Raw genomic sequence first — 26348 nt, forward strand, 5'->3', positions numbered from 1 at the left:
AAAGTGTTTGGGGTCTAAATAGGACATTTTTTCACTGTTTGAGGCCTCAAAAAGGGGGGGGGGGGGGCAAAAAGCCGTCGAAACACGCTTATATAAGGGAAAAGGTTAAAATACAAATTTAGAATACTATGGTGTTCATAAATATGAATAAGTGCATCAGTTTCACATATAAATGTCAACTGATATTAGATAATATTAAATATTTCTGTATAACTGCCAAATTAGTGAAAATCAAAGCCAAATCATTTGGACTAATAATTCAATTGATCGTGTATGATGAAGTGAAAACAATTGTTTCTTTTATCTGAATAAGGCTTAAACTAAACTCAGATTATTCTCTAATCTCAAATAAGAGAAAAGTGCAGAGACGAAATGTTGTCTGTGTATTTAGAAATAAAATATGATAATGACTTCTGTTTATAAGAATGAATTAGAAACTTTGGTTGCTATTTATTAATTGACTTGCTATGATATATGCAAGTATATCATTTCTGTACTATTAAGAGGATTGATGCTTACTTGAAATTTTTCAGTTTTGGATATTTACTAATAAATTAAATTTCAAGAACATGTGATGAACTTACAAAGTTTTTAGCTCACTTGTCACAAAGTAACAGGGTGAGCTTTTGTGATCGCATTTTGTCCGGCTCCAATCCACCGTCCGTCCGTCCGGCGTCTGTAAACTTTTACTTAAAATGACATCTCCTCATTAACCATAATGCCAATTTCATTCAAACTTCACAGGAATGTTCCTTTGGTGGTCACCTTTGAAAAATGCTCAAATAATTTAATTCCATGCAGATCTGGTTGCTATGGCAACCGAAAGAAAAAAACATTAAATATCTTCTTTAAAAAAAACCCAAAGAGCTAGAGCTTAGATACTTGACATGAAACATCTTCTAGTGAGTGTCTACCAAGTTTGTTCAAATAAAAGCCCTGGGGTCAAAATTGGCCTCGGCCCAGGGGGTCACTGATTTTCCCAATTTGCATATAGTAAAAACTTAAAAAATCTTCTTTTAAAGAACCCAAATAGCTAGAGCTAAGATATTTAGCATGAAACATGTTCTAATGGGTGTCTACCAAGTTTGTTCAAATAAGAGCCCTGGGGTCAAAATTGGCCCCGCCCCTGGGGTCATTGATTTTCCTTATATGTGTATAGCAAAAACTTGAAAAATCTTCTTTGAAAAAACCCAAATAGCTAGAGTTAAGATATTTAGCATGAAACATCTTCTAGCGAGTGTCTACAAAGTTTGTTCAAATAAAAGCCCTGGTGTCAAAACTGGCCCCGCCCCGGGGGACATTGATTTTCCTTATATGTGTATAGCAAAAACTTAAAAATCTTCTTTGAAAAAACCTGAATAGCTAGAGTTTAGATATTAAGCATGAAACATCTTCTAGTAAGTGTCTACAAACATTGTTCAAATAAAAGCCCTGGGGTCAAAACTGGCCCCGCCCCATGGGTGTCATTGTTTTTAACTATATGTGTATAGTAAAAACTTTAAAAGTCTTCTTTTAAAAACCCCAACGAGCTAGAGCTTAGAGGTTTAGCATGAAACATCTTCTAATGGGTGTCTACCAAGTTTGTTCAAATACAAGCCCTTGGGTTAAAATTGGCCATGCGGTGTAGGGGGGGGGATCAATGATTTTCCTTTTATATGTGTATAGTAAAAACTCTTCTTTTAAAAAACCTTAAGAGCTAGAGTTTAGAAACTAATCATGAAACACCATTGAGTAAGTGTCTACCATGTTTGTTCAATAAAAACCCTGGGGTAAAAATTGGACCCCCCAGAGGGGGGGGGGGGGTGTCATTGTTTTTTATTATATATGTGTAGTAAAAACTTAACATCTTCTTTTGAAAAACTCTGACCTAGAGCTTAGATACTTAGCATGAAACGTCTTCTAATGGGTGTCTACCAAGTTTGTTCAAATAAAAGCCCTGGGGTTTAAACTGGCCCCGCTCCAAGGGCCTATAAACAGGTGAGTGACTTCAGGGCCATTATGGCCCTCTTTTTTTTTTAGCTCACCTGTCACAAAATGACAGGGTGAGCTTTTGTGGTCGCTTTTCGTCCGGCGTCCGTCCGTAAACTTTTACTTTAAATCATAAATGACATCTCCTCATAAACCGCTAAGCCAATTTCATCCAAACTTCACAGAATTGGTTCCTTTGGTGGTCACCTTTAAAAATTGTTCAAAGAATTTAATTCCATGCAGAACTCTGGAAAGAAAAACTTTAAATATCTTCTTTTAAAAAACCCAAAGAGCTAGAGCTTAGATATTTGGCATGAAACATCTTCAAGTGAGTGTCTACCAAGTTTGTTCAAATAAAAGCCCTGGGGTCAATATTGGCCCCGCCCCAGGGGGTCATTGATTTTCCCTAAATGCATATAGTAAAAACTTAAAAAATCTTCTTTTAAAGAACTCAAAGAGCTAGAGCTAAGATATTTAGCTTGAAACGTGTTCTAATGGGTGTCTACCAAGTTTGTTCAAAATAAAGCCCTGGAGTCAATATTGGCCCTGCCCGGGGGTCATTGATTTTCCTTATATGTGTATAGCAAAAACTTAAAAAATCTTCTTTGAAAAACCCCAAATAGCTAGAGTCTAGATATTAAGCATGAAACATCTTCTAGTGAGTGTCTACAAAGTTTGTTCAAATAAAAGCCCTGGGGTCAATATTGGCCCCGCCCCGGGGGTCATTGAATTCCTTATATGTGTATAGCAAAACTTAAAAAAATCTTCTTTGAAAAAACACAAATAGCTAGAGTTTAGATATTAAGCATGAAACATATTCTAGTAAGTGTCTACAAAGTTTTTTCAAATAAAAGCCCTGGTGTCAAAATTGGCCCCGCCCCAGGGGGTCATTGATTTTCCCTATATGCATATAGTAAAAACTTAAAAAATCTTCTTTTAAAGAACCCAAAGAGCTAAGATATTTAATATGAAACATCTACTCATGAGTGTCTACCAAGTTTGTTCAAATAAAAGCCCTTGGGTCAAAATTGGCCCCGCCCCAGGGGGTCATTGATTTTCCCTATATGCATATAGTAAAAACTTAAAAAATCTTCTTTTAAAGAACCCAAAGAGCTAAGATATTTAATATGAAACATCTACTCATGAGTGTCTACCAAGTTTGTTCAAATAAAAGCCCTTGGGTCAAAATTGGCCCCGCCCCAGGGGGTCATTGATTTTCCCTATATGCATATAGTAAAAACTTAAAAAATCTTCTTTTAAAGAACCCAAAGAGATAGAGCTAAGATATTTAGTATGAAACATCTTCTCATGAGTGTCTACCAAGTTTGTTCAAATAAAAGCCCTGGGGTCACAATTGGCCCCGCCCCAGGGGGTCATTGATTTTCCCTATATGCATATTGTAAAAACTTAAAAAATCTTCTTTTAAAGAACTCAAAGAGCTAGAGCTAAGATATTTAGCATGAAACATGTTCTAATGGGTGTCTACAAAGTTTGTTCAAATAAAAGCCCTGGGGTCAATATTGGCCCGCCCCAGGGGTCATTGAATTCCCTATATGTGTATAGCAAAAACTTAAAAATCTTCTTTGATAACGCCCAAATAGCTACAGTTCAGATATTAAGCATGAAACATCTTCTAGTAAGTGTCTACAAAGTTTGTTCAAATAAAAGCCCTGGGGTCAAAACTGGCCCCGCCCCAGGGGTATCATTGTTTTCAACTATATGTGTATAGTAAAAACTTAAAAAATCTTCTTTTAAAAAACCCAATGTGCTAGAGCTTAGATGTTAAGCATGAAACATCTTCTTATAGAGGTCTACCAAGTTTGTTCAAATAAAAACCCTTGGGTTAAAATTGGCCCTGCAGGGGGGGGGGGTCACTGTTTTTCATTATATGTGTGTAGTAAAAACTTAACATCATGAAACATCTTCTAATGGGCGTCTTCCAAATTTGTTCAAATAAAAGCCCTGGGGTTTAAACTGGCCTCGCTCCGGGGGCCTATATACAGGTGAGCGACTTCAGGGCCATCATGGCCCTCTTGTTATAACTTTTTATTCTCCTGTAGTTTTTTTATACCATCAGAAGTTGTCATAAAATTTTGATTTTTATTGTAGAAGTTGGCAAAGATAGAAGAGGATCACAATGCAGAGATCAGTAAACTTATAGCACTAATAGAGAAGGAGAAAGAAGATGCACAACAACTTAAATCTAGTCTTACATCTATGACAGGTGATAAACAGGTAAATTTTAGCGGCAAGGTAATTAATACCAATAGTAAAATGAAATATAATTTATATGTATGTTTGAAAGAATAATATGTTGAATGAATGTTTGGTGAAGAAGATGGTGTCGAAAAAATATTTTGATGTCCAGTTTTGTGAAATGACAGTCTTCTTTGTTAAAAGTAGATGTAGTGGTATTATGTTCAAAGGTCAAGTTTAAATTGTTCTATGTCACACAATGATATTTTGATAATCTGACATGTTTAAAATGGATATATTCGTAGCCTTTGATGTTTCTCATGTTTTGAGATACTCTTGAGATCAGCATCAGTGTACATAACTTAAATATATACTATGCTCAAGTTTGACATTAGGAAATATTGATAATTGCTACATAGTCTCTTTGTAAATATAAAATTAACATGTTTTGACTTCTAAATATAGTAAATATGTTATGTTTAAAATTCTACACACTATAAGATAGTCACAATAAGAACATATAGTGTTGTTAAAAAAACTGGCAGTTTTTTTTTTTTAAAGAAAACACCAACTTTAGTTGACCTGTAATATGGAACGCAGCTTCCCATACATAGTTTATTCATTCTTTTATTCAAATTAGACATATTCAGTAAGAATTTCATAGATTTCAATAAATTTCTGTGATTAAAATATTTTACTCAAGGATGAGCATAGTATATCTTTAAGAAAATAAATTATCTTCTTTAAAGGACAATAACAAAAAAAAATCTTTTTGCAGTAGAAAGCTTTTGTCATGTATGTGTCAGAGTCAGAGAAAAATAATTTGCTCATTAAAAAAGAGCTGTATAGTAAGTAGTTTATCTTTACTGTTATCTTAAACAGTAGTTTATCTTTACAGTTATCTTAAACGACTAGTCATATTTTGTTTGATAAGCTATACTCGTATTTTACATTATGAATTTTCAGACCAAGTTTAATGAGGCAGTGAACAGAGTTAGTAAAGAAAAGGATAGAGTGATAGAAGAATTGAGAGTAAAAGAGAGTAAAGTTGTAGAAGATATCAAAAAGTTGAAAGGTAAACATTTAGATTTGATGACATAGAAAGCTGTAGGATATTTCAATTGTTGTTTTTTTTTTCCAGTATAAAAATACTGTGCTTAATATATTTTTTGTCTTTTACGTATTGAAAGAGTTGGAAGTCATTTTAAATTTTAGTTAATTCCAACAAAAATACTAGCATAATTAATGAGTCATTGTTTATTATTTTAATTCTATCTTAATTATCAATGATACTTTAATTGAACACAGCAATAACTCAAAATTGTAAAATAGTTGATTGCCATGATAATGTTTTATTGATAATCTGGATACAGACATCTTCTCAAATATATTTTATCTGTATTATATATAGATATATAGTTTTGTCTTTTCTTTGAACATTATTGACCTTAACAGATTAAAGCAGGCAGACATATCATTTCCAGTAATCAAACAATTAAATTACAATGCAGTTAAATTAATATTACCATGTTATCATGTTATGATATATGTTAAGTATAATAATATTGTATTATAGAGCAAATAGAAACATTGAAGGAGGAGAAAAGTAAGGCAGAGGATATCAAGGAACGAGCTTTGTCTTTCCTCAAGGACAAGGAGGCTAATCAGCGTCTACTAGAGAGTGAACTAGGTTTGGTCCAGCAACAGGTGATACAATACAAGGAACAACTACAGAATATGGCATCAGACTCTTCGGATATTACAGTAACTAAATCATCATCTTCTGTTGTCAAAATAAGGTAAATTTACCATAACTATCTGATGATAATTTGTAGTATTAAGTGGTTCATTAATAATTGAAAATGATTATTTCTAAAATACAATGTTGTGTTTTTATAATTTGATTCTCATAATAAGGAGTTATCTTAATTTTATGTGCATTGTCATATAATATTATACAGTAAATAATGTATCAAAGAAGGTTTGACAAACTGTGCAATAGATAAACTGTACAATATCATACAATAACGCAATACATGTAATTATAAAGAATTTTGCATATGATATGTAATATATCTTAACCCACAAAAGCATATTTGTCTAAGAAGGAATAATGCAGACCTTTTTAAGAATATCTAAGTTTATATCTTTCAGCCATGATGACTTACAACTTTTTGATTTATACATCAAACATTGCATTAGTTTAATATTTTATCAAAATGTCAGTTATATTTATGTTTAATAAGGTTTTAACTCAAACATACATGTATAATATTACATTTCTGGCCAGCCATCAAAAGTTTCTATCTCAATGTTTTAGTGATCCAGAAGAACCTGCTTTACATCAGAGAATTAAAGACCTTGAAGATGTAAGACTTTACACCTCTTATTTATATATGTTCTCATGTTTTGTTTCTTATGTGTGGCTTTAATCTGTCCATCTGCTAGACTTATGTACAGTTATAACAAGGTTTGTGAGATCTATATATGAGCCATGTCACGACAAAACCAACATAATGGGTTTGCGACCAGCAGGGATCCAGACCAGCCTGCCCATCCGCGCAGTCTGATCAGGATCCATGCTGTTCGCTATCAGTTTTTAGCTCGACTTTTCTATGAAAAGGGGAGCTATCCTACTCGCCCCGGCGTCGGCGTCGGCGTCACACCTTGGTTAAGTTTTTCGTACCACCCCACTTTATTTCAGAAGTATTACAAGTATGGCTTTGAAACTTACCATACTTGTTCACCATCATAACCTCCATCTACAGACAAGAGTACATAACTCTGTCAAGGTTTTTGACAGAATTATGGCCCTTTTTTGACTTAGAAAGTGTATTGAGCTTGGTTAAGTTTTTTGTACCACCTCACTTTATTTCAAAACCATTGGAGGTATTGCTTTGAAACTGACCATACTTGTTTACCATCACGACCTTCATCAACAGACAAGAGGACATAACTCTGTCAAGGTTTTTGACAGAATTATGCCCCTTTTTGACTTAGAAAATACATTGAATATGGGTAAAATCCACTTATTGCCTTAACCCTTTGAGATATTGCTTTGAAACTTTTAATGCTATTTCACATCATTACCCCATCTGTACGCAAGAGAAGGTAACTCTGTCAAGGATTTGTTTTAAAAATTAAGGCCTTTTATCGACTTAGAATCTTGGTTAAGTTTTTAGTACCAGTCCACTTTTTGACTGAACTGTTTGAGATATTAATTTGAAAGTTGGAATACTTGTTTACAATCATGATTCCCAAACATGTCCAGGAGAAGGTAATTTTGTCAAAGATTTTATTTGAATTATGGCCCTTAACTGTCAATGTTTTGTATTATAGGCAAGCACTAAAAAACTTAAAAAATCTAAAAAAATTCATTCCTATCCACTTGTTCACTTTACCATAAATTATGTCATATAAACATTGCTGTAATATTCAAGGGTATCAAACAACTAGTTTTTTTTTCTTTCTTACCAGCCCTCTTTTGACTTAAACATTTCAAACTTTGCTGCAGTGTTCAAGGGTATCACACAATTCAGTAAAATAATTCTTCACTAAATATCTTAATGCTCATGGCCATTGTTCACTTTAAAAATACAGAGATTCTTGTATTGCCTTTTACTGCAAAAACTTTTTTTATTGGCAAGCAATAAAAAAGTCGAGCGCGCTGTCTTACGGACAGCTCTTGTTCTATTTGTAATAGAGTTTGTTCATGGCTTTTTTTTTCTCGATAATTTTATTAGCTAAGGACTGTTGGTTTTAGCATATGTATTTTAGGAGTCGAAAAAAAAAAATAGACTTAGTCCTTAAAAGAATTCTTTCAATTATTAAAGATATGTAATCATTTACAATAAACAACAATCTGCTCTGATATTCGTGAATACTTTTAATACAGATAATACTTAAGTAAGTCCACCATGAACCATTTATAAATAACTAATGTTTACACAGAATGCTATAAAAATAAGTAAATTGTTGACAACAATGTTTAATACTAACCATTTATACACAGTTGACTATGCTTTTGTATTTACTTTGTCAGAATTATATAGTGATTGTTTTACATGTAGGTATTTGTTATAAGTTCTTTTTTCATGAAATTAACATTTATTTGATGGAGAAATTACTTTAGAAATAAGCTTTAAAAATTATATTATTATGTTCCATTATAGGGTATGGCTTGTTGTGATATGGATGTATGATATGGTTACTTGCAAACATCTTCTGCTTGTGCATGTGTGTTTCTTGTATATATCATGAATAAAGACCTATTTTCTGTACATTGTCTGATATTAGTTAATTTTTGACACATATTTACAGGTGGTTAGATTAAAGGATGAAGAATTAAGTAAAATGCAACAGAAAGTGGTAAGTTAAATTCTTTTTTCATTCTTTTTCTGTATTTCAATTTAATTATATACTATTAATGTACTTTATTAGTCCCCTACCGGTTTAACCGGAGGGGACTTTAGGTTTACCCTCTGTCCGTCTGTCCGTCTGTCTGTCCGTCTGTCTGTCTGTCTGTCTGTCTGTCTGTCAGTCCGTCAGTCTGTCCACAAAACTGGATCCCGCGATAACGCAAAAAGTACTAAAAATATTTTTATGAAACTTGATATATGGATAGATAGCAGTATGAAGATTATGCATGTCTTTTTCTTTTGTTCCTATCTTGAAAATTCTGGTTGCTATGGCAACAAATAGTCTGAAAATATGGCAAATTTAACACATAAACTGGATCCAGTGATAACTCAAAAAGTACTGAAAATATTTTCATGAAACTTGAAATATGGGTAGATGGCAGTCTGGAGATTATGCACATCTTTTTCATTTCTTCCTATGTTGAAAATTCTGGTTGCTATGGCAACAAATAGCCTGAATTTCAAGATTTCTGATTTAAACTTTTCAGCTTTTTCACTATATGTTCTTTATTTCTTAAGGTGTTTACTTCAAACTTTAAATATAAGTTCCTGGTCATCAACCACATCATATGTGACAAGGTTTATAACTCTAGCACAAAAAATATCAATATTACCTCCCTTGAACTTAGATTTTTTAGGGGAAAAAATGTTGTCTTTTTTAAATAACTTTTTTATTTCCTAATGTATCTACTTCAAACTTCATATATATGTTTCTTATTATCACTCGACATTTTTGAGAAGGTTAAATACTCTAGCAAGACTATTTCCAGAATTATGTCCCCCTTGAACTTAGATTTTTTTCGAGAAACTGGTATTTTCACTCCAACTTCTTCATTCCTTATAGGATTTACTTTAAAATCCCACATCGTATTAATATGACAAGGTTGTATAAACATAATTTCCTTACTAAGCATGGAAACTTAACACATTACTGTGATATAGACAAACTTATTTTATTATGTTTTGTGGTCGATATTTTCAAATACAGACTTCATCCTCAAATTCATTATAAATGGCAATACACAGGAGTGTATGACAATTAAAGAACTTTTTGAGGGACCGGTAGGGGACTACTGTATTGCCCGCAATACTATCAAATGCTTGTTCATTCTTTTTTTCTTCTTAATTTGTTAATATACATGTATATCTGAAAGGAGTTCTTAATATTTTTATATATAATGCAGAATGTGTTCCTTGTTATCTTGAATTTTAAGTGAAATGTTTTTTTTGCTTAACTGTTTGAAGAATAGGGAGAGCTAAGGCATCAGGTTCTCTGTCACACTTTGGTTAATATTTTATTTGCATGTTTGTATCTCCGAAACTACTGAAGAGAATGGGTCGGAACTTCACACACTTGTTCTCTGTGATTATCTAATATGATGGGCACAAGTCCCATAACTCATAGTTAACTTTTTAAAGAGTTAAGCCCCTTTCCTTACTATCGCGCACTGAGAATAGTTGAGCATGCCGTCTTTACAGAAGCTCTTGTTTTACTTCAAACATTGGATGCAGACTACTTGTTAAAAATATATTGTGAATGGTATTTATTACAGATGGAGCTGTCCATGTCAGCAAGTACAAGGTCTTTAGTCCAAGATAAGGTTTCTATTACAAGGTATGCTCAGTATTGTTTCTTTCACAGTAGATTCAGTATATATTTCCTCAATATACTTACTAACGTGATTTTATTATTGAATTTCGAACTTGATTGTAAATGTGATTAGAAAAAAGCTAAAATTTGAATTTTAAGTATAGCAGATTTTATGTAATTATATCACTTAATACTTATAATCTTTGCATTGTTACCATATAAATACTCTTGGAAATATAAAGTGAATGAAGAAGATAATTCCATCATTTCATATGACAAATATAATGTATATATTTTGTTTACAGTTGTCATGTAGGAGATCTTGTGTTGCTATGTCTAGATGAACGACTCGACCAGTATGTTGTATTCACTGTTGGTACAACTTTACATTTTCTTCATACTGACTGTTTGTCACCATTAGGTCTTAAATCAGGTAAGACTTTACATTGTTTTATCATGTAATGATGTTGAGATTTCAAAAATGAATTATGTCAGCAGAAAATTGCCTGTCAGGAAGAAAGCGAAATGTTCAGTTCTCATAGAGCCTAAAGCATGGGTCACTTTTCATTCTTCCTTTATTGGCTGACATAAATGTACTAACACTGTGTTAAGTGTCACTGCCTATCAGCAACCCAGGGATTTTAGGTTTGAGCCTTACTTAAGCCACTTTTACGTTTCCTTGCATGACATCAATACTGGTTACTTGCAGGAAGTAGACTTGAAAGGAGATGTAATTAAGCTCTTGCAACTTAAGTTTATTATGTTTTACATGTACTGAGATTAAGTTATTTAATTTATGCACCAATTACATTTTCATGTGGGCCTGTAGATTTCTGTATAGTCTACACATTTTAGGTATCACTGTTTTTGGGATGAAAGAAAAAATATTGGAATATGAGTTTAAAGAAAAGCAACTGTTGTAAATGTACAGTCCTGACAATAATAAATTTGTTTTATTATATGTAGAAGGTGGTGAATGTAAGAAACAATGGCTGATTGCTGAAGTCATAGATAAAGAATATTGTCAAGCTAAAAAGGTATTTTATGCTTTAATATTGATAGTTTTTTATAAATGTTAAAGGTGTCTAATTGCAGTACATGTATGTGTTTTGGCAAAATTAATTTTGCTGATACAGATTGACTTGCCCAATTGGTAGTTTCAATACATCACGAGTACAGTGGTATTATTTACATAACAATCTGTACTTGAAGTATACATAAATAAAAAAAAGAAAGTTGTCATTTGACCTACTCTGAATATGTATGACACATAAGAATAATTGTTTGCAGACATGTACATGTTCGCAATTTTATAAGAATGGCTCTTTATTATAGCATCTCATTGATGATTAGATAAATGTAAAAAATAAACTTATTAATTTATCATATTGATATACAATGTATCACTTCAAGAACATTTTTCAACATTATAAATGTCTGACATTTTCTTATTTCATTGAAGTTTTTTTTTATATAGTAAAGTATTTACCAAAGATATGCGTGGATTCATAATGTATATTAACAGGGTTTTTTTGCCCTCTTATTTTTGTTTTGTTTTGGGGTTTTATATGGAAAAATGTAAATGTTTAAGTAGATATTGCATTTTCATGATAACAAATGTCAAGTTTTTCTTCTCTAACAGTCAAACAACAGATTCAAAGTACCAGTCGGCACCAAGTTTTACAGAGTTAAAGCTAAACGCTGGACAAGAGAAGGTAACCAGTCTCCAGTGAAAAAATCTGATACTGCATCAGGCTCTTCATGACATTCCTTATAATATACAACACAGTCTGGTGTATGAATTTCATGTTGTAAACCACTCTGTGTTTGCTTCCTTGCCATTGGTCAGATTTAAATGTGTGCTAAGAAGCAACCAACCAGATCATGAACTTTTTAATCTGGTGCCCTGTCACAAACCGCTTTATAATTATATAATAAGCCTAGAAAATTTTGTTAAGTTGAAACCTCCATTCCTGAAACAGTTCTTTGTTAATCAAATTGTTTTGAATCCATTGCATTTTTCAAGTCATATTTATTTCAAAATAGTTTTTTAGCTCGACTATTCGATAAGAATAAGTAGAGCTATTGTAGTCACCCGAGCGTCGGCGTAACCACGTATGTTAAAGTTTTTGTAATACTGTATAAGTGGTTTTTTCTGCGGACTCCAAATTCTGCGTTTTTTCCAAATTTTGGCATGTTTTTATTTCTGCGGACTTTATTTCTGCGACGCATCTTTTGGACAAAACGTGATTTTAATTCTGCGGCTCATCTTATCAAAGTCTAAGTCACATTACTCTACCTATTTTATTTGCATGTACACATTTGCATAAAAATTTTGTTTATCGTCGTCACTGCAAAACTATATAGTAATTACAAACAATTATATTGTTAGTAATTACAAACAATTATATTGTTTGCTTGCAAACAAATGTAATGCACAACAATAGACAGTATGCATCTTTTGATCTGCGTAAAATGACGTGTGAAAAATATACCACCCCGGTAGTATCTTTAATTTAATAAAATTTATAGAAGTTTATCGTAAATCAGACAACAATTAATGCATACGACGATTATTTAGCAGTACAAGGGTTAAAATGGTTTTAATGATTTAGTGGTGAAAAAACCTTATAGCGTACAGGCAAACACTATGATGTTTAAATATCTTTATTCATAAATTGGCATAATTAACAATAGGTACATTTTTACAAGCACATATAATATACCGTAATAATTCTATTTAGCGCCCGGGCTTTTATTAGAATCATAGACTTTTCGAAAGTTGGGGATGGGCGTTAATTGGAGACGCATCTTCATAAGACAAACTAATTTCCTAAGCAAGGCTTTATAAATCCACTCGCCCCTCATAACGAATCCGAAGATAGAGCGGATGTTGATTTATAATTGCAGACAACGCTAAAGTCGATTTCGGTATCGTAACGTACCGGCTAAAGTCTGTTCTTTTCCGCACTTAAATACCGTGCATGTAGAGTCCGGTTTCGGAGCACGGGAATAAAAAATGAGCCTCACGCATTTTTACTGCAAAAATATTATGATTTTTCCCAACGAAATATTTATGTAAGGTTACCAATTAACTCTGTAATCTGGGATGTTCTATACAATTCAAAATGTCAATGGAATATTTTGAGTCCGATCATTATGCATTTTTTACCCGCCAATATAATTGTTAAAAAAAAGTAAAAATAGTTCTGACCGATTTTACTGACACAAGCATATATGTTCCTAAAGGGACTGATGCGGAATTTTGATATAAAAAGACAATGGTCTATTGTTCAAAATAATTTTAATCAGAACTAATCTCCCATGTTGGGCCCCAATACATTGAACCACGCACGTACGTTGACCTTGCTGACGTAATGAAATAGGCGCGTGAGTTTTGGCATCTCGGAATGGTTATTTTTTATACATGTATATATATCTTATACACAAAACACATTGAATTATGGCAACACCTATGCTTGTGTCTATAAAATCTGTTATTAAGGGATATCACGTTTACAAATATACATGCCCAGTCGGAACTATACTTCAGTGTAATTTGGAACCAGAAAATGAACATAGTAATAGCGCAATTATCGTAAAAAATAATGGATCTCTTGTTGGACATATACCGGAGGGATTATGTCAGCCTCTTACAAAATTATTCAAAGATGGACTTATTGTAAAAAATCAGTGCCGAAATACTTGGAGAACCGCGTTCGTCATCAAAAGGAACTTTTGTAAAAGGTGGTGGCATTGAAATACCGTGTATATATAAACTTTACGGAAAAAAAGACAAGAAAAGGGAAGTTCGTTCCTACGTGAAAACGGAAATAAGGAAACTTGAATTGTAAAGGTAAGCTCAATTGTACTCAAATCGGGGGATGGGCGTTTAAAAGGGGCAGTTAATTTTTCAACTTTGGGCTGAAAAATGGCCGTTTTTTGTCCAAAATATGGGGGGTGGGCGTCTATTAGAGGATGGGCGCTAAATAGAATTATTACGGTACTTGGCTTAAAGCAATTTTATATAACTCGATGACCCGCTAACCATTATAATCCGTAAGTCGTTATTACTTTGGAGAAAACAGGTCATAATTTAGGACACAAATCGTTAAAAAACATGGAGAAATATTCTGCGGTTTTTATTTCTGCAGTGCTGAAACTGACCGCAGAAAAACGCAGAAATAAAGTCACCGCAGAAAAAACCACTTATACGGTACCTCAAATATTTTCAAAGTCCATTGACATATGGCTTTGAAACTTTGCACACTTGTTCACCATCATGACCCAAACCTGTAGACAGGAGGCGGTAACTCTATCAAGCATTTTGACAGAATTATGCCTCTTTTTCGACTTAGAATTTACGTTAAAGTTTTTGTAATACCTCAAATATTTTCAAAGTCTATTGACATATGGCTTTGAAACTTTGCACACTTGTTCACCATCATGACCCCAACCTGTAGACAGGAGGAGGTAACTCTATCAAGCATTTTGACAGAATTATGCCCCTTTTTCGACTTAGAAATTTACCTTACAGTTTTTGTAATACCTCAAATATTTTCAAAGTCCATTGACATATGGCTTTGAAACTTTGCACACTTGTTCACCATCATGACCCCAACCTGTAAACAGGAGGAGGTAACTCTATCAAGCATTTTGACAGAATTATGCCCCTTTTTCGACTTAGAATTTACGTTAAAGTTTTTGTAATACCTGAAATATTTTCAAAGCTTTGAAACATGTTGGAATTTTATACTCTTCTTTGACAGCATAATAGGACTCTCTCCAATGCCTATAACTGTAATATGGATTTAAAGAAAAAATTTGCCTTTTTCTTTACTGAGAAAATTTTACCTTTTAATCAAGGCCTATTTTACTATCAAACACTAAGAATAGTCGAGCGTTGCTGTCCTACCGACAGCTCTTGTTTGATAGATTATATTTCAGATCTGGATGATATCGTTTTAGACTCGCATACTTTGTAAATTGCAACTAAAGACCTAAAATGAATTGCCAAATTTTTTTAAATTTATGAATGTATTTATAAATTGATGAAAGAACAATTAGTTTTTGATGTTCAATCTGTAATGTGTAGAACAGACCGTTTCCAACTTTTCTCTGCAATATTGTGGAACTTTTATGTTGTTAAAGGTCGGATAGAATGTGCATTTGTTTTGAGGCTTTTGATATACACAAGTAAATTGTTAAATGAATTCATAAAGTGTACTGTAATATGAGCTTATGTATGTGTTAAAATTGACTGTAAATTGATATATTTTGATAAATGAGTTCACACATTGAGACATTTCATACATAAACTTTGAGCATTGAAAGCCGTTTGAACTTTGGACTGTTCTTCTGTACGCTATTACTGTCAGTAAAGCATCCTACTAAACATTCATTAGTGCAATGCTTTTACTTGGATAAATTAAGATACTAGTAACTTGGTCACTTACTGTTATCAATTATCAATTGTGGAAGAGGTGGGTTGACCAGAAGTATTGTTGCTCATGACCATGTAATCTTTATGTTCATTTTTGATAAGTCAAGCTGGATTCATTACCTTAAGATTACCGTAAGATTTTTTGTATTCTTGATTTGAAAGCAAAGAATGATTAAATTATACTGAATGAAACTCTGTAATAAATGTACACTACATGTTTTACCTTGTTTAAAATACTAACCATACAGCTAGATGTGATTGTGTGAAAGATTTTTTAACAATTTTATGAAAACACACTTGTCTGGTATTTGACCAAATATTTATAAGATAATTAATGAATTATTTATATCAACTGAAATAATTTATTTTGTTTATAATACTATGATTGATTGAGTGAGATTATTTATTTATTAAACAACATTGTTAATGCTATATTTATCGTATTTCAAGGGTTCTATGCCATGAATTTTTGACAGTTAATCTAATATCATTTATCATTTTATATAAAGAACAAATACTTCTATTGCTTGTATTGGCTACTTCATCAACATATGTGTATTTGACTAAAATTACAAATATTTCCGGTGATTATATGTTTAAAACTTCCAGATTTATATATGTTAAATACTAGATGCATCATATGTTAACTTTTGTGTGTATGTGAAGACATGTAGGAACAATATAAGGACAAAACTTGTCATGTAGCCTTATTTGTGACTGAGAGAGACATGAGCTGTAATTATTTACATTGTATGCAACTTTTGAACTAATAGATACCATTATTTGTAAATCATTATATGTTAATAAGTAAAAAATTACTGAAATATTGAATATATGAATTCCCAAATGTGAAATGGATTTCAGCTGTCGTACAGATTGTGACTATACATCACAAATACACAAGCAAGTGTTTCTATGTACAGTTAATGTAGATATGTCCTTATTATACCCCCACCACAAAATGTGGGGGGGGCTATAATGGATTCGCTTTGTCGCGTCGGTCGGTCGGTCCGTCCGTCGGTCGGTCCGTCCGTCCGTCCGTCTCCATTTTCGTGTCCGCTCTATAACTCCTATACCAATTGAAGGATTTTCTTCAAACTTGGCTCAAATGTTCACCTCAACAAGGGGATGTGCAGAACCCATATTGCCCGTGTGTCAGTTCAAGGTCAAGGTCACAATTGAAGGTCAAATATCAAACACTATCAAATATTACACAGTATGTCGTGTCCGCTCTGTAAGTCCTACACTTCTTGAAAGATTTTCTTCAAACTTGGCTCAAATGTTCACCTCAACCAGGGGATGTGCAGAACCCATGTCGCCCATGTGTCAGCTCAAGGTCAAGGTCACAATTGAAGGTCAAATATCAAACAATTAAATATTACACAGTATGTTGTGTCCGCTCTGTAAGTCCTAGACTACTTGAAAGATTTTCTTCAAACTTGGCTCAAATGTTCACCTCAACAAGGGGATGTGCAGAACCCATGTTGCCCATTTGCCAGCTCAAGGTCAAGGTCACAATTGAAGGTCAAATATCAAACAATCAAATATTACACAGTATGTTGTGTCTGCTCTGTAAGTCCTACACTAATTGAAAGATTTTCTTCATACTTGGCTCAAATAATTACCTCAACATGGGGATGTGCAGAATCCATGCTACCCATGTGTCAGCTCAAGGTCAAGGTCACAATTGAAGGTCAAATATCAAACAATCTAATATTACACGGTATGTCATGTCCGCTCTGTAAGTCCTACACTAATTGAAATATTTTCTTCAATCTTGGCTCAAATGTTCATCTCAACCAGGGGATGTGCAGAACTTATGTCACTCATTTGCTGGTTAAAGGTCAAGGTCACACTTTAAGGTCAATAATTGACTTAGAAAATATTCTTAAATTTTAACATTTATTTGAATATTTCTAAATCTAGAAAAGGTATTTGCTTGAAACTTAAAATATTTTTGAAGGGTCACAATTCTGATATGCTGTTTGTTCAAGTTTCATAACTCTGTATTGCATTTTACCAAAGTTATGCCCCTTTTTAAGTCTTCAAATTTACATACAATCAAATATTAGACAATATGTTGTGTCTGCTCTATAAATCCTATACTAATGGAAGAATTTTCTTCAAACTTTACTCAAATGTTCACCCCAACAAGGTTATGTGTAGAATCCATGTCACCTTTGTGCCGGCTAAAGGTCAAGGTCACACTTGAAAGTCAAAAATTGACTTAGAAAATGTTCTTAAATTTTAACATGTACTTGAATAATTCTGAAACTAGCACAGGCATTTGCTTGAAACTTAAAAGATATATGAGGTGTGGCAAATAAGATATGCGGGTCAAGTTTCATTACTCTGTATTGCATTTTGACAAAGTTATGCCCCTTTTTAAGTCTTCAAATTTACATACAACCAATACTAGACAATATATTGTGTCTACTCTATAAATTCTATACTAATGGAAGGATTTTCTTCAAACTTTACTCAAATGTTCAACCAAACTGGGTGATGTGCAAAACCCATCTTACCCTTGTGCCAGATTAAGGTCAAGGCCACACTTGAAGGTCAAAATTGACTTATAAATAAAATGTTTAATACATTGGGAAAATGAAAGGTTATTTGTAACTGTTTTGAACATGATTTGATAATATATATTTATACTATTACCTGTACAATTAGTCTTTTTTTCACCAGAGATAATTTCTTTTTATGTATTTGTGCCACATAAGTTATTCCCTTAACCACCTTTCCAAGTGGTCTTCTGTCAAGGACATTGGTGGGGGTATGAATCGCATTCAGCGATAGTTCTAGTTATTATAGTAAACAACATGTGAGTTAGCTTTTAATCTACATGTCGATTATCAATTTTAGAGACATTGATTATGATATAAAAATATAAAGTTGTTTGACCAACAGTATAGAGTCTGGTCAGACTGCATAAATGTGCACACTAGCCTGGCTCTAGTAGGATGGCAAGGGATAATCACTTACAGCAGATTGAAGGTTTAGGTTAAGATTAATGATGGGGAAAAAATCATATATGCTTGCTACAAAATGATTGAATTGAAGCCAGTTCATATCAGTTATGATGTTTGTGTTTGTAACATTTTACATTTTTATCAACCTAGTACTAATATACATTTATTGTACTTTGTATATAATAACTTATTTGACTGTGTATAATAATATCAATGTCATAAATAGTCCTAACATTCTGTTCTCTTGTATTGTAACTTAAATAAGAGATTCAAATTTGAAACTGTAACTCTGTTATTTATAGCACATCATGGCAAGGTCTTTAAATCTACTTAGATCTTAAATCCTTACAGGTAAATGTAGTACATGTATGTATTTATAAAAGATGTTAGCTATATGATGTATGGTTACATTGAAATGTTCAGTAAAATTGTTCACTTGTTTGTTAATTGGTACGATTTTCAAGTTGAAAACAGTTATTATAATAAGAACATCAGACATAATAACTATACATATATAACTTAAGTTTAATATTTGTATACATAAAGTATGCTCATCTTAAAATGTACATTGAACTTTATTGAATGAAAAACGACTCATTTTTGGTTGAGCAATTTAAGATACTGTCCTGACATTGGAAGGTCTTTGAAATGTTTATAATTATCCTAAAAAAAACTTTCTGTAAGTCTTGACATAGGGAAAAACCTTTAAAAAGCAGACCCTTGTGAAATCTATTAACTGGTATTCTGCCTGTACCATTATATTTGTGTGTTTTAAATAAGATTTTTTTTGTAGTGTGAAGAAACAGACAGAATGACATTGTCTGTATTTAGAATTGTTTTCATCACATTGATGAACATTTCTATTTTTTTTCACCTTATATATCGAAGCAGGACACCTCCAAGTTTATGTTTATTGTAATGAAAATACAGAACTTGTAGTAATCTTTATAGATTACATACCTTAATCTAGCCAAATGCACTTACTGTCCTCCGTAATTATATATTTAAAGCCTGTGTAATTGTAATAGTTGGTGACTGCATACTTGGGATGTTTTTATTGATTATAAAAGTGGTTATGATATAGTAGGTTAATGTTTTGAAAGTCTTTCAAAGAGCTATGATTGTTTTGTATGTTGTAACATTGATTCATTTTGTTGATTTATACACATCCTGATGATTGTACAATAAAAAAAATGGCAACAAAAATTGAGTGGTTCTTGTTATATTTGTTCTATGTAGGCTGTTTTGCATTTTCAAGACTCCCATAGCAATGGAACAGTATTTTCAGCATGTACCGTCTGCCTAAAGCTAAGAGGAGGTTTGATGCATTTAGAAAGCATTATTGTTATCGTATAATTAAATTATTGAAAAGGATATTTTTAATCAATATGTTACGACAATTTAAGTAGACCTATTTGCAAAGTCTAGATCCCCAGCAGGGGTTTGAATCAATGGAAGATAGAGAGAATTAAAACTGTTATTTTGATAAATAACCTATACATTACATGATGAATGGAACGGTAATTTATATTACTGGATATTAGTCAAGGTTTTATAGTGAATGTTCTGTGATAACTATTATAGTATATGCATTTGAAAGAACAAAAAATGTTGATATCAGTCACATTGACAATTTACAATATACCTTTAAAAGATATAAAGGTATATCTAATGACTTATTTTTATAACATTTATAGATTGTAAAATTATGTTGTTTCCATAACTTTTAGGTAAATTCTCATAGGACATGTACCTTAGGATGTTTTCTATTTAACACATATGAACAGAGTAAAATGTTCAGGAAACAAATGTTATGCTGCTACTTTATAAAGGAGTTTGTGTAACTGTTCAGCTATTATTTTGTGAATGCTTCATTCGCTTATAAGGTAATATACCAACATATTTCTGTCCTACACAGGTATTTTAGAGTTGTTCTTTTTCAAAGTCGAACAAAGATTTTATAAAATGCAGGTAGGGAAGATATAGCTTTATACACTTTAACGTTTACCTTGTTAAATATCTTAAATTGACATTTCATATTTCATTTTAGACAGAACCATTTATTTCATTTAGGGAAACTTTACAATATATATATATATATATACTGACTGAATAGCAAAGAAAATCAAACTATGCTGACTTATCTTGGTCTTCACTTGTTACATCATAGAACAAAACACCATTAGTAGGCTATACGTAACGTAATTACTACAATACTTAATGTAATGTAACATGTCACACTGTTCCGTTTCATGCCTTTGTTAGACATATTTACTTGTATATTATGTTAAATTATTTAAAAAGAAAGATGAAAGTGCAAAAGATTTTATTATACATGTATTAGTAAAACATCAACAATATTCAACAAAAGAATGGCAACATGTTATAAAAACAAATAAATAAAATTTCATCATGCTTTGGTGAAAAATATTTACAAGTAAAAAGTATATAAATGATATTTATTTTAAAAAGCATTGTAGATCTATACTGTTGGTTGACCTTGCAATCTGATTGTAATATCACAATTATTTTTATAGTAAGAATAAACAGGGAAATTGATATGAATAAAGGAATTGAGATATAAAATGCATATGATCACAAATTTAAAACAATAAAACTTTATAAAAAATAAATATATTTGAAATGTAAATAGATACAGTTTTGTGGGGTATAAAGTACATGTACATGACAGTATGTGAAATACCTTGAAATAATGTCTCTAGGTGATGAGAAATAAAGTATATATAATGTGCTGTTTGCTGGATGGAACCACTTTGTTTTGTTATAGAGATGAGGAAGAATGACTTTTTTATAAGGCGTAACAACTAAACATGACAAGGTGAGAGAAACAATATCACAACAAATCTTGATGATGCAAGGATATTCTGTAACGGAACACTTTTATTTCGACAAATAGTCGAGGCAAAACGAAACTGTAGTTTACAATGTTTTGTTTTACGTCCACTGTTTGAATATTTCTTCATCTTTTTTACTGTCAAACTTTGGAACAAAAGGTATTTGGATAATCTCAGTAAACCCCTCAGCCTTTGATGGAGCCTCAAAGTTTTTCTTATAAACATTGTAGCCGACATCTGGAATCCGTCGGACACCGCCTTTTGTCTGGTTTTGCCGGACATAATTGAGATGATGGGCAAGATCAATGGGAGTGTCCATCACAAAACACCGACAGGGTACACCTGAAATATGTTTAAATGTTTTTTTTCTTCCTCAGACATAATTTATCATAAGATATAATACTATAAGTTTCTCATATGGTATCACACTGTTATACCAGATCATAAGATGTGCAGTAATACCACTTATAAGCATACACATGCACATTCTTCATGGGTCTATATTATTTAAACTATTTGCCATTACCTGATAATGACCTGATTTATTGCAATACATAGCTGAACTCTTAACTTCTGGTGATAAAATAAAATATAAATAAAGAGTAATTGAATATTGTAATTTGAATACGACACTCATTATTATGTTTATCATTTGAAATAAAGATGAAATAAATTACCACTTTTCTTGGCACAATCGATGAATTCTTTCCTAGCTGCCTGTGTAGGGTTAGTATTGTCGGCAACAACACTCTTCCCTGTCTTCAGAGCCTCAGTAGCTGCCTGTAACCATAGTAACAAAAAGATAAAATCTAACGAAAGCAAATGATTGTAAATAGAGAATACTGAAAACAATCATCAGAATAAAGTTACTTTACTTTGGTACTGTACTGTAATCATTCCATATTTTATACCACAAATATACAGAAATAGGTACCTTCACACATTTCTGCATGGTTCCCATGGTGTCTCTGTTGACGGCTATATAACCATGAGGTTCAAAATAACGTTTTCTGAATGTACTCTTTCCTGTTGCTGGTGCTCCTACCATAATTACCATCTCTGGTGACTGTAAAATAAAGTCATTACAAGATCAATGTCTGGTTTTATTAATGAAATCGTTAATCCTTATATACTCCCTAATTTTAAATATCACCATAAACTGAATTGGCAGTAGTTTATAAAGTGACTGTATAGATTTTTTTTTACTAAAATAACATGTTTTCATAAGGTGTTTAGTGTATATATATTATATCTTATGTTATATGAATGCATAGATGAGATGGACATTTAGCATATGTAGTACAACTAAAGCTTCTACAAAACATTTCTTCCACATATTAAGTTCAAAAACGTCACATGTCGTCTCTGTGTGTACTCAAAAGAGACATTTTAGCAATTATCACAGTATTTTCTATATCAAATTTTAGCATAATACATTGTTTATCGTAAATGATCATCTAGTCATCTCTTCAACCTGAAGCTTATTAACAGTGGTTATGAACAGGAGGTGACATACCTATATTTGTATAAAACTTGGTATTTATTTTACTTACTTTACTGTGGTATTCTTTACTTGCTACATCTGTCTTTTTCAAGACAGTGTTTGGATCAACTGACTGCCATGCAAATTTCGCTGGATCCTCTCCAAGGAAAAATTCTTCAGGGGTTTGAAACTCTGAAAATATATATTTTTGTTCTTTGTGTAACATAACATTTACATTGGGGATGTTGGTTTTTCATCTAAATTACGTATGTCAAATATCTGGCTATAAAAGTTCTAATTTGAAATACTGTATAGAGCTATAGAGGTATAGAGGGCATTTTCTGCCATTAAAATTAAAGATAGCAACTGAACTAGTTTGTCTGCGTAACAGCACATACTTCTCCAAAAACAGTACAACTACATAAAGCATCTATAAAACTTACTGACTCCAAGGTTGGCAGCAAACTTTCTGTCACTACAAGAAAAATCTTTTGGTTTTCCTGGTGCCCACTCCTTGGCTCTCCCAGCAGCATCTCCAACATACAAACATTTAGTCCTATCAACCTGAAAATGACGTTAAATAATTGAGCCGCGTCACGACAAAGCCAACATAATGTGTTTGCGACAAGCGCAGTCTGATCAGGATCCATCCTGTTCGCTATCAGTTTCTCAACTTGTAATAGAGTTGGTAAGCGAACAGTATGGATCTGATCAGACTGCGCGGGCGCAGGCTGGTCTGGATCTATGCCGGTCGCAAACCCATTATGCTGGTTTTGTCATGACGCGGCTCATATATGGTTTTCAAAAATCCGGAATATGAAAACATGTCATATGGTGTCAGTTTTACGAGTTTCAAATTGTTTCGGAATTGTATAATGACACCTTAATAAACTATAGGATTTCAGTGACATAGAGCACTTTAACTAATGACATTTTAAGGCATATAGTTCAGACAATGCTGCAGCAATTCGTATATCATGTGTACATGTTGGAGGGAAATTTTTAGAGCTTTATTGATTTTAGGTACCTTTACTCCTTGGTTACATTTTGTCTCCCAGTATTCCCACATCAAAGTACTTGGTTTTCTGTAATGATTCTCCCCGGTGCATACGAACGCCTGAAAAAAAAGGCGGGAAAATATCTTTAATACCAGTTTTTGATTACTTTTATTTCTATACAATGAGGAAGGGTACACATTTTCTTTAAAATCAGTTAAAAATGAAGCTATGGGTTTAAGATAACTCATCAGGTTTCTTTTGTAAAGATATGGAAAGATAAACGCACTATTTTCAAGAACGTTTATATGAGTCGCACGAGTGAAATTAAGAAATTTATGATTTAGTTATCAAGTTTTCTTCCCATTCGGAAGATTTAGCGAGACCCTGTTTGAATAAATTCGATCTAGTATTATAATAGCATATCGAATATAATCTCTATATACATTAATCTTTATTAAATAGAACGACCCGGAGAAACCGGTATGTAGTAAATTTACGTCTACTTTTTAATTCATACCAATATTTTTCTTTATAAAAAAAAACACCGTCATGTTTTAATCAATAATTATAAGCAGGCAGGTTTATATTTTATATGACTGAAATATGTAAGTAGACTTACTAAAACTGGTATATCTAACTCTTTGATAATAGCTTCAATTTTCCGCTGAAGTTCTTCTGGTTGGACTTTAAGTTTTTCTATTCCCGCTTGATTGGTAAAGAAAATCACCCTATATCCATCTTTATGAAGCTCTCTTAGTTTATCTGGAACACTTTCATCCCACCATTCCCAGTCTGACGCCCCTGAAGATAATCATTTAAAATGAATTAATAACAATAATGTCAGCACTATTATTTTATTGATTGGAATGCTAGAAAATATAACAATATTAATTATTATGATATTGCAATATAAAGACGCTTCTACGAATGTGCATGTCCGTATAGTGTAAATATGGTACACAACAAGTATTTATGTACTTGTGTACCTACTAATATAGTAATACATAAATAGAGATTCATTTTGCCACGCCCCTTTCTCAACATCTAAACGATTATTTACCTGTTGCGAATTTTCTCCCACTTGCAGTTTTAATCACAGTGAAATCGATATCGAAACCTGCGGCTTTCTGACTTCCCGGTAATGTTGGGGATGTTAGCGTTAACAGTGGACATACATTTTTCACAACTTCTCCATGATAATCCCACTTTAAACTGTCACTTAAATCCGTCTCCCCTTTAGCTCTTTTAGCTTTAACTTCTGCTTGTTCTGCAGCTTTACGCTTCAACCCTGCACGCCTAGCACTCATGTTTAGAACTGCTGATGTTCTCTTTATTTTCTTCTTTATTTATACACCTGATGCAGGTAAACCGGAAGTGATAATGTTTATATATATAAATCGAGCTGGACATGTTTAAACAGGTAAAACTGTACAGGTAGTCACCGATATAGTATCGATTTTCTACCGAGACATTCCGAAACTTTACGAAAGATAACGATACTTCTGTATACAATGGTGGCTAACTTGCGCTATGTCGTATTTTTGCTCCGCGGGGCACCAGGAGTTAATGCTACTACCCCACACATTGTAGTGTGATCGTTTTTTAAATAAAATGTCACCAAAAGATAATATTTCATCACAGGCTCGTAAATTGATATTGAACTAGATGATTAATTCATGTATTGTTCCAAGGAAAGTATTTGTAATTGTTTATATTGTTTATCCTACTGTAATTTTAAATCGTTTTAACGGTTTTTTTTTGTGTGTGTGTGTGTGTGTGTGTGTGCGCGCGCGCGTGCGCGAGCGCGTGTGTTTTGTAAATATTGACTAAAATTATAAACACATCCGTTAACTGGGTTGGTTGCGGGTAGAACAATCTGCGCTTGGATTTCTTGTATCCTTCAATTTATTGCTGCACAGTATATCATAGAAACTTGTGTTAATAAAAAGAGACAAAAAGAAGAATATATCGTGGTAATCTCATCTGGTTTAAAAGTAAGTTCTACCACATGTAAACGGGTGTGATAATAGGGGTGTTTATATCTATGTCAAGTGAAACATATCAACTGTTAGGTTAAAGTTATATCATGGAAACTGCAAATTTTACTACTATTCATATTATATTATTGTAAACAAATATGTTGTGTTTTTAATCCCGTTTTGTGTGGAAAAGTAGCCCCTTTGTTGAGTGGTTACTTTGTCGTATTTTTGTGTTTTCATCTGGCGCCTCGCGGAGCGAAAATAAGACATGGCACAAATCAGCCACCATACCATAACACTGTCACCGGGTGTACCAAAACCGCATAGGAGAGAATAGTGTCAAGGCAATTGGAATATTAAAAATAGAAGTAAGGACATCTTCTTAGCAATTAAATTCAAATCTATTCTGCTCGTTTTTGTTCAAAATACAGTTTGAAAAAGC

General features: G+C 32.6%; 2 protein-coding genes across 2 annotated transcripts; one reads left to right on the forward strand and one right to left on the reverse strand.

Annotated features, from left to right (window-relative positions):
* Positions 1-4077: 4077 nt before the first annotated feature.
* LOC132755516 (RB1-inducible coiled-coil protein 1-like) lies at positions 4078-12893 on the forward strand (the record flags this gene model as incomplete). Its single annotated transcript, XM_060746394.1, is given in 9 exon segments — positions 4078-4203; positions 5131-5239; positions 5741-5963; positions 6485-6533; positions 8485-8532; positions 10136-10197; positions 10479-10606; positions 11140-11210; positions 11816-12893. Coding segments are annotated over 9 exon segments (939 nt in total), but the record flags the coding sequence as incomplete, so codon positions are not given.
* Positions 12894-21524: 8631 nt separating this feature from the next.
* On the reverse strand, positions 21525-25293 carry LOC132755517 (bifunctional polynucleotide phosphatase/kinase-like). Its single transcript, XM_060746395.1, has 8 exons — positions 24988-25293; positions 24547-24728; positions 23957-24046; positions 23373-23493; positions 23000-23121; positions 22381-22512; positions 22124-22226; positions 21525-21788 (listed from the first exon to the last, which is right to left on the reverse strand). The coding sequence occupies exons 1-8, from the start codon at positions 25232-25234 to the stop codon at positions 21547-21549; spliced, it is 1239 nt and encodes a 412-aa protein (XP_060602378.1). The 5' UTR covers positions 25235-25293; the 3' UTR covers positions 21525-21546.
* Between the last annotated feature and the right edge of the window lie 1055 nt (positions 25294-26348).

Source organism: Ruditapes philippinarum, unplaced genomic scaffold (genome assembly GCF_026571515.1).
Source record: "Ruditapes philippinarum isolate M1 unplaced genomic scaffold, ASM2657151v2 ctg6942_1_1_1_1, whole genome shotgun sequence".
Lineage (NCBI taxonomy): Eukaryota > Metazoa > Mollusca > Bivalvia > Venerida > Veneridae > Ruditapes > Ruditapes philippinarum.

Bases quoted from the DNA above. Each gene is read 5' to 3' on its own strand.
- LOC132755517 (XM_060746395.1), bottom strand. From the start codon at position 25,234: ATGAGTGCTAGGCGTGCAGGGTTGAAGCGTAAAGCTGCAGAACAAGCA. The intron at 22,513-22,999 runs GTAAGTAAAATA...TTTATTTTACAG, and splicing joins GTAAAGAATACCACAGTAAA to TCACCAGAGATGGTAATTAT. The intron at 21,789-22,123 runs GTAATTTATTTC...AACATATTTCAG, and splicing joins CGATTGTGCCAAGAAAAGTG to GTGTACCCTGTCGGTGTTTT.